At 47.1% G+C, this 13,759-nt stretch overlaps 1 protein-coding gene across 1 annotated transcript in view; it reads left to right on the top strand.

Annotated features, from left to right (window-relative positions):
- HRH1 (histamine receptor H1) overlaps positions 1-13,557 on the top strand; it is an 86,575-nt gene extending 73,018 nt beyond the window's left edge. Inside the window, exon 2 of the mRNA XM_082638758.1 lies at positions 9,377-13,557. Within this exon, the coding sequence (XP_082494884.1) occupies positions 9,412-10,875 (1,464 nt within the window). The 5' untranslated portion in view covers positions 9,377-9,411 and the 3' untranslated portion in view covers positions 10,876-13,557. The remainder of the gene's footprint in view (positions 1-9,376) is intronic.
- Positions 13,558-13,759: the final 202 nt, after the last annotated feature.

Genomic DNA, 13,759 nt, shown 5'->3' with positions numbered 1-13,759 from the left:
CAGGAGAATGGCAGCGAGGAAAAGGTGTGGCCCCTACCTTCAAGGAGGGCATGTCCCCTTTATGGCCCTGGGTGTTGACCTTCAGAAACAGTGGGCACACTTCATGTCCTAGAGGTACCCCCTTGTAGTTGGGGAGAACCAAGTAAAGAAAGAATGATAAGATAGCTGATGTAAAGGGGAGTGTTAGAACTGTTGTGGAACACAGAAAGAGGAGCAGCTAAGAGCTTCAAGGCAAGAGGGTGCTCCAGGCAGGGGAAACAGCACAGGCAAAGGCATAGAGGGTAAAAGTGAATCCTTATACCTAGGCCCCAACCTGCGTCTCCAGACTCCTCATTCTGTGCTCCAGTCACTTCCAGCAATTCCCTCCCAGTTCCTCAAACTCAGCTCTGTACATTTATTCTTTCTTTTACTCATCCTTAAATTCCTCTTTCTTCCTCCCTGCAAACTTCTACTCATCCTTCAAAGCCCAGTCACACATCACCCAGTCTGTGATGTCCTTCTTGACATTCCCACTGTACCTTGGGAGAGGCTGTTCCTCCCTCCCCTGTCCTGCCACCTGCTTTTGATCTTACCTCAGTTATCACACTTGTCCCAGTTGCATTGTGGAATTTTTAATTTAATTTTTCTGATGCTGTTTGTTTATCTTTTGCCTTTATTCTCATCCTAATTGACAAATTCCTTGAAGTCAGGGGCAGTGTATCAGTTAGGATTCGGTTTGGGTGTGCATGATAGAAAAGCCAAGCTAGTCCAGATGTGGTTCTGGCTGGTATGGCAGCTCCATGATCATCAGGGACCTCAACTCCTTCCAAATTACTGCTTCACCTTCCTCATTTTGAGCCTCTTCCTCATGGTCCCAAGATGGCTGCTTAAGCTCTATTCATCCTGTCAACATTCCAGCCAGCTGGAAGAATGAAGAGCCAAAGAAAAGAACACATCCTCCCTTTAGGGTTGCTTTCTGGAAGTTGCAAACTACGTTTCCATTTCCATTTCATTGGAACTTAGTCACATGGTCATACCCAGCCACAAAGGAGCCTGGAAAATGTAGTCTCTATTCCAGGCAGCCATGTTTTCAGTTAAATAACAGAAGTCTATTTCTAAATAGAAGAGAACTGATATTGGGAAACTGTTAGCAGTTTCTGCCACAGTGAAAAACAGGGAGAGGTCAAGGATGATTCTTCTGAGCTCAGCGGGGCTGGCTGTGGGGTCAGTGTGTCACTCACCAAGAAATGGAAAACACAACAGCCGCTTTTAAATGAGCACTTATATGTCAGGCTCTGTACTAGGTGTTTATCCCTATTTTAGAGGTGAGGAGTACTGAAGTTTCTTGAAGTAAAATATGTTGCCCAGCTAATTAGGGCAGAAGCAGGATGAGAGCAGAGGTTTGCTGATGTACAAAGCCTGGCTTCTTAACTGCTGCACTATTCTACTCACCCAAATGAGCTCCAAGCCTTCTGTGGACCAGCATTGCTGAAATGAGAAGGAAAGTGGAGAGGGTGAGGGCACCGGGAGCCTCGTTTCCTGGTAGTATCTCTCCAAATCCTCCAGTTCCTCTTGCCTCCCCTTCCTGGCTGTCAACAGAAATTCCTGCCCGTCGAACCTTTTTTTTTTTTTTTTTTTTTTTTTTTTTGCAGTACGCGGGCCTCTCACACTGTTGTGGCCTCTCCCGTTGCAGAGCACAAACTCTGGACGTGCAGGCTCAGCGGCCATGGCTCACGGGCCCAGCCGCTCCACGGCATGTGGGATCCTCCCGGATCGGGGCACGAACCCGCGTCCCCTGCATCGGCAGGCGGACTCCCAGCCACTGTGCCACCAGGGAAGCCCCCGTCGACCCCTTTTATCTAAAACCAACAATTGCCACTGAGAAAGCAGAGGAGTATTTCTAATTTGGAGCCAGAGCCACCTCTTCTTGGATACCTCCCGTGATGGGGCGCTTAGTATCTCTCAAGGCAATTCATTGCACTGTTAGATAACATCTATTTTTAGAAACTCCTTCCTTACTTTTAGCTGAAAGCTGTTTTCTTTGGCATATTCTTCAGTTAGATCAGTGATTCTCAACTACGGATCATTTTGCTTCCCAGTGGATATCTGGAAATGTCTAGAGATATTTTTGGTTGTCATGTCTGGGAATCGGGGGAGGGTGCTACTGGCATCTATTGAGTAGAAGCCAGGGATGTTGCTAAACGTCCAACCATGCACAGGACACCCCTTCACAACAAAGAACTATCCAGCTCAAAATGTCAGTAGAACGAAGGTTGAAAAATTCTGAGTTAGACCTAGTTTTGAATCTTGGCTTCACCAACCACTTCTAGCTGTGTGACCTTGAGTAAGTTGCTTCACCCCTCTGAGCCTGAGCTCACCGTTTCCTCCTCTGTACCTTGGAATCATCAGAAGACCTCCGTATGGGCTTGTGGTGGGCACTTGATAACCGATATCTGAAAAGCCCAGGGCTTGACTTACCATCTTAGCTGCCACAGGTGTCGCTCCCAGGCTGTGGATGGACTGTTGGCTACGTTTGTTTATTTGCTGGCACATGGACCTGATTGGATTAGACTTGTAATCACTCTAGTAAAAATTCCACTGTAGCTAATTTTTTCTTTTTTTTTTTTGAATAAGCATGGTCTTTTTTTTTTTTTTTGGCTACACCAGGTCTTAGTTGCGGCACACAGGATCTTCATTGCAGCATGTGGGATCTTTAGTTGCGGTGTGCAGTCTCTTAGTTGCGGCATGCAGGATCTAGTTCCCTGACCAGGGCTCGAACCCGGGCCACCTGTATTGGGAGCTCAGAGTCTTAATCACTGGACCACCAGGGAAATCCCCTGGTTTTGGAATGGAGCCACTGCCTTAACTCAAAAATGATGGCTTGCTTGTGTACGTGAGCCTCTTAGAGAGAAAGGATCCATTTCTGCTTGTCACCAGGTTGTCATCACAGGGGGTTAGCAGAGCTCTCCCACCCCATTGTCTCAACTGAGGCTCCCGACAGCCCCAGGAGGGAGGTGATACAATTTTCCCTACTTTACAGGTGAGGAAATTGGAGATCTGGCTGTTTTCCCAGGCTCCACACAACCCATCGAGTGGCAGAGCCGGCTGAGAACTCTCTCTTCCAGGGCCCCCTCCTTGAGGGACATGGTACTAGAAAGAAAGACCCCTTGGTGCCCTGGTTCTTTCTTCTCAAAATGCCCTGTCCCAAGTACCTCCTTAGGTTCAGTTCTCTCTCCCCAGGGCACATCCTCTCTGTAGGCTCGACCTTGACCCTAGAGAGGACACCTCAGAGCCCGATGGGCTCTGGGCAGCCCAAGGGGAGTGTGGCATCCTGTGCAGCATGGGGTGAAATGAGAATCTGTGTCCTCAGATACCTTCCACCCTCTGCTGGAGTGCCTGGCATCCCTCTGGCATTTAGAGAGGGAAAACTGTTCACGGATCGTGCCAAGGAACGCAGATCCCCAAGGGAGAGGAAAGCGCCTTACATTAGCTATGTCACTGAGTGGAGCCTTTCCAGTGTCTGGGTGAGAGAAGAGAGACCAGAATGGCAGTCACACGGGTCCTGCACTCAGGAGGGCCCTGCGCTCGGTTCAATGTTCTGCTGCCTCCGTCCTGAATGATTCATAATTTTTTAGTTTGTCATTTTGCACTGGGCCCCGCAAATTATGCAGCGGGGCCTGAGTGGGACATGCAGGAGATGCAGATGTGGCCACCCCTGCTGCCCTCTTGGCCTCCCTCCCAGTGGGACCCGCCAGGCCCCCAGCAGCATTTCCACATGCTGCTCTAGCAATGTGGGTGCTGCACTTGCCTTTCTAGGAATCTTTCTTCTGAATTGCGTGGTTTCAGAGAACAAAAGTGGGTTTTCTTGCTCCTAAAACAGATCACTGAGCTGAAAAGGAACCTTTCACCAGTAAATACCTGTTGAATGAATAAGTTCTGAGCTGAGATATTTCAGAGCACTCTGCCTCTCGCTTACTTATTTATTCACTTAACAAATATTTCTTGATCGTTTTCCTGCTTTTAGCTTTATGCAAAATAACATGCTGAAGCTATGAAGGACAAAATGTGATCAAGAATGGGAGCTTATAGTGATAGTTAAGTGAGGAAGATAAACTTATGCTGTATTAATTTTCTCCAACATTTTACCTTTTTTTTTTTTTTTTTGCGGTACGCGGGCCTGTCATTGCTGTGGCCTCTCCAGTTGCGGAGCACAGGTTCCGGACGCGCAGGCTCAGCGGCCATGGCCCAGCCGCTCCACGGCATGTGGGATCCTCCCGGACTGGGGCACGAACCCATGTCGCCTGCATCGGCAGGCGGACTCTCAACCACTGCGCCACCAGGGAAGCCCCATTTTACCTTTTTTTAAATTGAAGTATAGTTGATTTATAATGTTTTGTTAGTTTCTAGTGTATGGCAAAGTGATCCAGTTATACATATAAATGCATAATCTTTTTCATATTCTTTTCCATTATCGTTTATTATAGGATAGTGAATATCATTCCCTGTGCTATACAGTAGGACCTTGTTGTTTATCTATTATATATTCTCCCACATTTTATTATGAAAAGTATCAATTAAATAGTAAAGTTAGAAGCATTGTATAGTGAACACGCATATATCTACCACCCAGGTCATAAATTAACATTTTGCTCTTTTTGCTTTATCATATATCTATTCATTTATCCATTCTTCTAACCAATCATCCATCCAACTTACTTTTTGATTAATTTCAAGTAAGTTGCAGACAGCAGTAGACTTCACCCCTAAACAATTAATTTCACGCTAATTTTCAGTGATCTCAGTTCAATCAAGAAAACTTTTGTTTTTAATCAAAAAGGAAAAAAATACATAGATTTTTATATAAAAACAAATCATTTTCTGTCAAATAGAATTGTGGAATGATAAATAGTATATATGCACAATGAAAAAATTATTTGTTTTCCTCTGTGTGTATGAGGCAAAGAGAAAAAAGAGAAATAAGAAAAGAGAGAAATTTCCTCAAGGTGATGAGGAAAGAGAGAAATGAGACACTCCTGTGGAAGTGGGAGGTGAGAGCTACCTGGGGAATGCTGAGCTGGGAGCATTTTAGGGAAGTGCTTTCTGCTTCCTCCCAACCAAAATAAAAAATAAAAATCCCTGAGACCATACGGCCCTAGCCTTCTTTCCTCCTTCCCGAGGTGACTGTGGACAGTTCCAAGCAATTGGACTTGGGCAGGGCTGAAGGGGAAGCTGTGAGGTATTGGGTGTTGGCTTTAGGAGTGGAGACAGGTACAGGCTGAAGCTACAGATTCAGGGGTTGTCCTGACAGAGGTAATGGCTGGAGTGGAGTCGGCTGAGTGGGTGAGACCCCTGAGGCTGACAGCAGGAAGTGATGGGAGCAGAGGGCAGGACCGTGTCACAGGAAGAGAAGGGGATGCTGCTGAAGCAGTCAGAGGAGGCACACTAGGAGGAGTCAGACGGCTACCCTGGCTGTGGCGGTGCAGAGCTGGTGGAGAACTTGGAAAAACACCTAACGCGAGCCTCTAAAACGGAGACCTGGAAGTCTTAGCGATCACCTCCCCGCCTCTCACATAGGCCACGGGAGAAGATGCAGGCTGAGAGATCACTCAGAAAATTAGTGATGGAGCTGGAGCAAAATCTGTGCTATCCAAGTGGTGCTTTTCCAGCAAAGTAACTCAAAGGGTTCCTTCCACAAGGATCAAATGCCTTGGGGTCTTGCTTTTTTTCTTTTTTTCTTTTTTTTTTTTTTTTTTCTTTTTGCGGTATGCGGGCCTCTCACTGTTGCGGCCTCTCCCATTGCGGAGCACAGGCTCCGGACGCGCAGGCCCAGCGGCCATGGCTCACGGGCCCAGCCGCTCCGCGGCATATGGGATCCTCCCAGACCGGGGCACGAACCCGTATCCCCTGCATCGGCAGGCGGACTCCCAACCACTGCGCCACCAGGGAGGCCCGCTTTTTTTCTTTTTTAGTTGAAGTTATATTATATTTGTTATGGGTAAAAGTCACAGGCATACAACGTAGTGATTCAATATTTTTATAGGTTACTTATAGTCATTATAAAATATTGGCTATATTTCCTGTGTTGTACAATATATCCTTTTAGCTTATTTATTTTATACACAGTAGTTTGTACCTCTTAATCCCCTACCCCTATTTTGTCTCTTCCCCCTTCCCTCTCCTCACTGGTAACCACTAGTTCTCTCTATGTGTGAATCTGCATTTTTTTTTTTTTTTTCGGTATGCGGGCCTCTCACTGTTGTGGCCTCTCCCATTGTAGAGCACAGGCTCCGGACGCGCAGGCTCAGCGGCCATGGCCCACGGGCCCAGCCACTCCGCAGCATGCGGGATCCTCCCAGACCGGGGCACGAACCCGTCTCCCCTGCATCGGCAGGCGGACGCCCAACCACCGCGCCACCAGGGAAGCCCGTGAATCTGCATTTTAAAAATTATATTCACTAGTTTGATTTATTTTCTAGATTCCACATGTAAGTGATATCATACAGTATTTGTCTTTCTCTGTCTGACTTACTTCACTAAGCGTAATGCCCTCTAAGTCCATCCATGTTGTTGCAAATGGCAAAATTTCATTCTTTAATATGGCTGAGTAATATTCCATTTTATATATATATATATATATATATATATATATATATATACATGCCACAGTCTTCTTTATCCATTCATCTGTTGATGGACACTTAGGTTGCTTCCATATCTTGGCAATTGTAAATAATGCTGCTATGAACATTGGGGTACATTTATCTTTTTGAGTCAGTGTTCTTGTTTTTTTTCAGATACATACCCAGGTGTGGAATTGCTGGGTCATATGGTAGTTCTATTTTTAGTTTTTTAAGGAACCTCCATACTGTTCTCCGTAATGGTTCCACCAATTTACATTCCCACCAACAGCGTACAAGGGTTCCCGTTTCTCCACATCCTCACCAACTTTGTTATTTGTGGGTATTTTTTTTTTTTTGATGGTAACCATTCTGATAGGTGTGAGGTGATATCTCATTGTGGTTTTGACTTGCATTTCCCTGATGATTAGTGATGTTGAGCATCTTTTCATGTGCTTGTTGGCCAGCTGCATGTCCTCTTTGGAAAAATGTCTGTTCAGGTCTTCTACCCATTTTTATTTTATTATTTTTTTTTTTTGGCGGTATGTGGGCCTCTCACTGTTGTGGCCTCTCCCGTTGCGGAGCACAGGCTCCGGACGCGCAGGCTCAACGGCCATGGCTCACGGGCCCAGCTGCTCCGCGGCATGTGGGATCTTCCCAGACTGGGGCACGAACCCGTGTCCCCTGCATCGGCAGGTGGACTCTCAACCACTGCGCCACCAGGGAAGCCCATTCTACCCATTTTTAAATCAGATTCTTTGTTTTTGTTTTTTGTTTTTCAAATTTTATTTATTTATTTATTTTTGACTGCCTTGGGTCTTCGTTGCTGCACATGGGCTTTCTCTAGCTGTGGCGAGTGGGGGCTACTCTTCGGTGTGGTGCGCAGGCTTCTCAGTGCGGTGGCTTCTCTTGTTGCAGAGCACGGGCTCTAGGCACGCGGGCTCAGTAGTTGTGCTGCACGGGCTCAGTAGTTGTGCCGCGTGGGCTCAGTAGTTGTGGGTCATGGGCTCTAGAGTGCAGGCTCAGTAGTTGTGGCACACAGGCTTAGTTGCTCCACGGCATGTGGGATATTCCTGGACCTGGGCTCAAACCCGTGTCCCCTGCATTGGCAGGTGGATTCTTAACCGCTGAGCCACCAGGGAAGCTCTCTTTGTTTTCTTGATGTTGAGTTGTATGAGCTAATTATATATATTGGATATTAACCCCTTATCAGTCATACCACTTGCAAATATTTTCTCCCACTCAGTAGGTCGTCTTTTCATTTTGTTGATGGTTCCCTTTACTGTGCAAAAGCTTTTAATTTTAATTAGGTCCGTTTGCTTATTTGGGGTCTTGCTTTTTTTTTTTTTTTTTTTTTGCGGTACATGGGCCTCTCACTGTTGTGGCCTCTCCCGTTGCGGAGCACAGGCACCGGACGCTCAGGCTCAGCGGCCATGGCTCACGGGCCTAGCTGCTCTGCGGCATGTGGGATCTTCCCAGACCAGGGCACGAAGCCGTGTCCCCTGCATCGGCAGACGGACTCTCAACCACTGCGCCACCAGGGAAGCCCTGGGGTCTTGCTTTTTATCTTTAAAAAATCATAAGAATTTGGCCTTATACTCAAGAATTTATCTGGCTTTGTCTTAATGTAAAAATAATGTTTTTGCTAAAGAGACATTTACACTCTGTTAGTATTTCTCAGTTTTCTTTAAACTCATACCACTTTTTGATTAATATAAAAATCTAACAGTACCTTCTGGAAGTTTTAATACCTACTTTGACCTCCCTCCCCAACTGAGAATCACCTATAGCAGGATCCAATCTGTTTTCAGTATAGTCCTACTAGCAAAGGTTTTGTTACATATGACTTTGCATATTTTATGTAATGAAAAAATATTTCAAATATAAAAGTGAAATAATGAATATGCTTTCTCAAATAACATAACCCTCTTCCCATTTGAGAACCATTCATCTAAGGAGATTTTCTAGATTTATTTCATGCTTTGTGTGTCCTGGTAACCTCTTCTGTATTGGTTAGGAGTGCTCTTAGATGCAAGTAAAAACTCCCACAACAGTGACTTAAGCAAAAAAGATATTTAATTATTTCCCATAATAACCAACCTTGAGGAAGATGATTCCAGGGTCAGTCCAGCAGCTCAGTAATAACAGGTCTCTGGGCTGGCGTCTCAGTGGTGCTTCCCTGATGGCCCCAAGATGACTGCCATAGCCCCGTGCATCACTTCCTGTCACAAAGAAGAGGGCAAGTGGGAAACACCCTTTTACTTGTTTTGCTCATTTGTCGGAGAGGAACAACTTTCCAGAACCACATCTCTGCCATGAGACTTCCCCATCTACTTCCTTGGCCTCTAGGAGTTGTGTTTCAAACCCACTCCTAGACCAGCCACTGGCAAAGAGGAACGAGGGGGCATATGCAGCTGAGACCAATCATGATGCAGTCCATCTCCCAGGACATGTGCAACATGGGACTCGTACAAACCTCCCCTTGTTTTTCCTCACGCCTCCCCTCACTAGAATGTGAGCTGCTTGAGGACAGAGGTTTTTGTTTTGTTCACTGCTCTATTCCCAATACCTAGAACAATGCCCAGGAATGCAGGAAATAGTCATCAAGTGAAGGAAGGGAGGAAGGAATGGCTAAAGAAGCAGGGGATATAGGCTGTAGGTAACCAGCAGTGTCTCTCAGCCCCGACAGTATACAACCCTAGCTTGATCACTGTGATAGCACTGAGTGACTCTACTGATCACCGGGGCTCTGACCTGAATCCTTGTGTCTTTCCTCCCAGGGAGTGAGCCATAGCTGGAGGCTACTCTTGTGCCAATGACCCTTCCCAATTCCTCCAGCGTCTTGGAAGACAAGATGTGTGAGGGGAACAAGACCACCACGCCCAACCCCCAAATGATGCCCCTGGTGGTGGTCCTGAGCGCCATCTCCTTGGTCACAGTGGGACTCAACCTGCTGGTCCTGTATGCTGTGCACAGCGAGCGGAAGCTACACACGGTGGGGAACCTGTACATTGTCAGCCTCTCGGTGGCCGATCTGATCGTGGGGGCCGTCGTCATGCCCATGAACATCCTCTACCTCCTCATGTCCAGGTGGTCCCTGGGACGCCCTCTCTGCCTCTTTTGGCTTTCCATGGACTATGTGGCCAGCACAGCGTCCATTTTCAGCATCTTCATCTTGTGCGTCGATCGCTACCGCTCTGTGCAGCAGCCCCTCAGATACCTGAGGTATCGCACCAAGACCCGAGCGTCGGCCACCATCTTGGCAGCCTGGTTTCTCTCCTTCCTGTGGGTTATTCCCATTCTGGGCTGGCATCGCTTCATGTCAAAGACCTCAGGGCACCGGGAGGACAAGTGCGAGACGGACTTCTACGATGTCACCTGGTTCAAGGTCATGACTGCCATCATCAACTTCTACCTGCCCACCTTGCTCATGCTGTGGTTCTACGCTAAGATCTACAAGGCTGTACAGCAGCACTGTCAGCAGCGAGGGCTCATCAGTGGATCCCTCCCATCCTTCTCTGAAGATAAGCTGAAGCCAGAGGACCTCAAGGTGGGCTCTAAGAAACCAGGGAAGGAGTCTCCCTGGGAAGTTCTGAAAAGGAAGCCGAAAGATGCCGGTGGTGGACCTGTCTTGAAGCCAGCATCCCAAGACCCAAAGGAGATAAAGTCTCCAGGTGTCTTCAGCCAAGAGAAGGATGGAGAACTGGACAAGTTCCATTGCTCCCCACTTAACGTTGTGCAGACGCAGATGGAGGCAGACGGGAGTGGCCGGGAATACGTAGCCATCAGCCAGAGCCAGAGCCAGCTCGAGATGGGTGAGCAGGGCCTGAACATGCATGGGGCCAAGGGGCTACTAGAGGATCAGATCCTAGGTGACAGCCAGTTCTTCTCCCGGACGGACTCAGACACCCCCCCAGGGTTGGCACCAGGGAAAGCCAAATCGAAAAGTGAGTCTAGCAGAGGCCTGGATTATATCAAGTTCACCTGGAAGAGGCTTTGCTCACATTCAAGACAGTACGTGTCTGTGTTGCACGTGAACCGAGAACGGAAGGCTGCCAAACAATTGGGTTTTATCATGGTGGCCTTCATTGTTTGCTGGATCCCTTACTTCATCTTCTTCATGGTCATTGCCTTCTGCGAGAGCTGCTGTAACCAACACGTGCACATGTTCACCATCTGGCTGGGCTACCTCAACTCCACGCTGAACCCCCTCATCTACCCCTTGTGCAACGAGAACTTCAAGAAGACGTTCAAGAAAATTCTGCACATTCGCTCCTAAGGGAGGCTACAAGGGCATGCAACTAAGTGATGCTTATGATGTCCCTGAAGGAAATAGAGGAGGAAGCCTGTGCATTGCCAGACACCTGGGCTTTCTGGAGCCAAAAGAATAGCCTTAGGGGCTGGGTAGTTTGGAAAGTTCATAGGCACCACTGGAAGAGCAGCAGATGGCGGTGGTCAGCAGAGAGAGTGTACCCTGGGAGCACAATACTTCCAAGAGAATCCCATCTGGTTGAGCTCTCCTGCTCCTCAGGAAATGTGGGCGCCTCAGACTCACACTGTAATTCAAGCTTTCAGACTCGAATTAATGGGCAACTGAAGGGACACGTGGGTAGAGTCCCAGTAGAGAAGTAGACAGAACTCTAGAGCCTTCCTGGAATGGAGCTATGCAACTGTGCAGAGACCTTATACTGATACACACAGACAGATGCTGTCCCCTGCCAGGGGTCACCTTGAGAGGCAGGACAGCTGTTCCCCTGTGACTGCTACTTCTCAGAACACCTTTCCTCTGAGCCTCTTTTACAGCTTTCTCCAGACCCGGTGTTTGAACTACCTTGGAAATTCTGCCTTATTATTTCTCACTCACGCACATCTTAGAGTTGATAGGAAATTATGCAGTCTGCACATCCATCATTTTCAAACCCAGATTCCTTTTTTGCTATAAAAAAAGGCTAGGGCTTCCCTGGTGGCGCAGTGGTTGAGAGTCCGCCTGCCGATGCAGGGGACACAGGTTCATGCCCCGGTCCGGGAGGATCCCACATGCCGCGGAGTGGCTGGGCCTGTGAGCCATGGCCGCTGAGCCTGCGCGTCCAGAGCCTGTGCTCCGCAACAGGAGAGGCCACAACAGTGAGAGGCCCACGTACCGCAAAAAAAAAAAAAAAAAAAAAAGGCTAAATGCTACCCTCAAAGAGAAAAGAATATTTTTTAAATGGTTGTTCATTAAAAACCAAAAAGGGGAGTGGGGAGAAGAAAGCCATATTTCTTGAGGGCTGTGCCAGGTTGATGTCATTTAAGCCCCATGACACCCCACAACAGGAGGGTGGTATTACTAGAGAAGCAAATTGAAGTGCAGCAAGGTGAAATAAGGTGCCTGGGATCACACAGCTAGTTATAGGGGAGCTAGAGTGAACATCCTGTGGTTCCAGCTCATCGTAACACATTTTCTCCTAAAGGCAAAAATTTGTTCTATTCAGCACACACACACACACGCAATTCCTGAGAGTGGTGGCAATTCTCAAGAGTATATTGAGGGCTTCCCTGGTGGTGCAGTGGTTAAGAATCCGCCTGCCAACACAGGGGACATGGGTTCGAGCCCTGGTCAGGGAAGATCCCACATGCTGCGGAGCAACTAAGCCCATGCGCCACAACTACTGAAGCCCGCACGCCTAGAGCCTGTGCTCTGCAACGAGAGAAGCCACCGTAATGAGAAGTCCGCGCACCGCAACGAAGAGTAGGCCCCGCTCACTGCAACTAGAGAAAGCCTGTGCACAGCAATGAGGACCCAACACAGCCAAAAATAAATAAATAAGTAAATTTATTTTTTTTAAAAAAAAGGGGGCTTCCCTGGTGGCGCAGTGGTTGAGGGTCCACCTGCCGATGCAGGGGACACGGATTCATGCCCTGGTCCGGGAAGATTCCACATGCCGCGGAGCGGCTGGATCCGTGAGCCATGGCCGCAGAGCCTGCGTGTCCGGAGCCTGTGCTCCGCAACGGGAGAGGCCACAACAGTGAGAGGCCTGCGTACCACCAAAAAAAAAAAAGGTTATATTGAGAGCAGGAAGAGCTGACATAGAAGATGTTTGTGGCCACAGAGGAGATACTTTTGAAGGGACAGTGCATTTTCATCTGTGAGTTTTGCTGTTTATCCAAGAAGCGTCATCATGTTCTTTTATAGGCACACCTCTTAAGTCAAAACTAGCAAAGCATGGGAACATGCAGTTTTACTTGGTGTTTATGTTGCAGTCTGGTTGTGATTTATATTTTAAAACTCGATGCTAAACTGTAATATATGTAGCTAGTGGGAGTGCCTGTACAACCTGGTATTTTATGCCTTATGTTCCTGTTTGCATGATCTGTTAAAATGAGAGATTTTTTACCTACCTAAAGTATGATCTTTGAAACTATACTGTTACAAATTTGATTGATTTAATACTACCTTTCTGAGTCTCTTGGACTGAGAAGATGTATTGAAATGTAATGTCAAATGTTAACAAGATCTGATACAAGGCTTCTCTTTGGTTTTGTAAGGACATGTACATTCACATTTGTAAACATCTTTAGAAAAGGACTTACTTTTTATAACAAGCTTCACTCTCTACTTTACATCTCCCAAAGCTCTTCTCCCTCAAAACTTGGGGAGTTAAGGAGACTTTTATCCTGGTTTAGGTTTTCCTGCAGCTGGTGTGTTTCCAGGTCAGAAACCGAGAAGAGTTGCTTCCCAGGACCCCTCAGGACCAAGGAGCACTTCTAAGTCTTTTTAAGGACTACCCCATGCAGACAAATGGCTAAGTGCCTGTTATTGATGTTGATGAACAGTTGAGGCAACTAGTGAAGAGGAGTGGTTACAAGCCCTGACTTTGGGTCAAGGAGACTTGGATTTGAATCCGACAAGAACAAAAAATGGTCAATATAAATTGCCAGAGCAAAATAAACAAGGTCCATGGATTATTGTGTACAGTGTTTATGGTGCTTGCAGAGTGAATGGTACCCAGTGGGGACTCAAGTAGTTTTAAAATATACTGAGCGTATACTTTTGTGCTTTACCACTGTTATCTAATCTCTATAACACCTCGTGAGGCAGATTTCTGTGTTTTTACAAATAGGCAAACCGAAGCACAGAGGGATTAATAAGGACCAGGTCCAAGATCTGATTGTGGAATGGGCTT

Source organism: Mesoplodon mirus, assembly GCF_964341445.2.
Source record: "Mesoplodon mirus genome assembly, chromosome: 12".
Taxonomy (NCBI): Eukaryota; Metazoa; Chordata; class Mammalia; order Artiodactyla; family Ziphiidae; genus Mesoplodon; species Mesoplodon mirus.
This window is presented reverse-complemented; position numbering and strand designations above follow the sequence as displayed.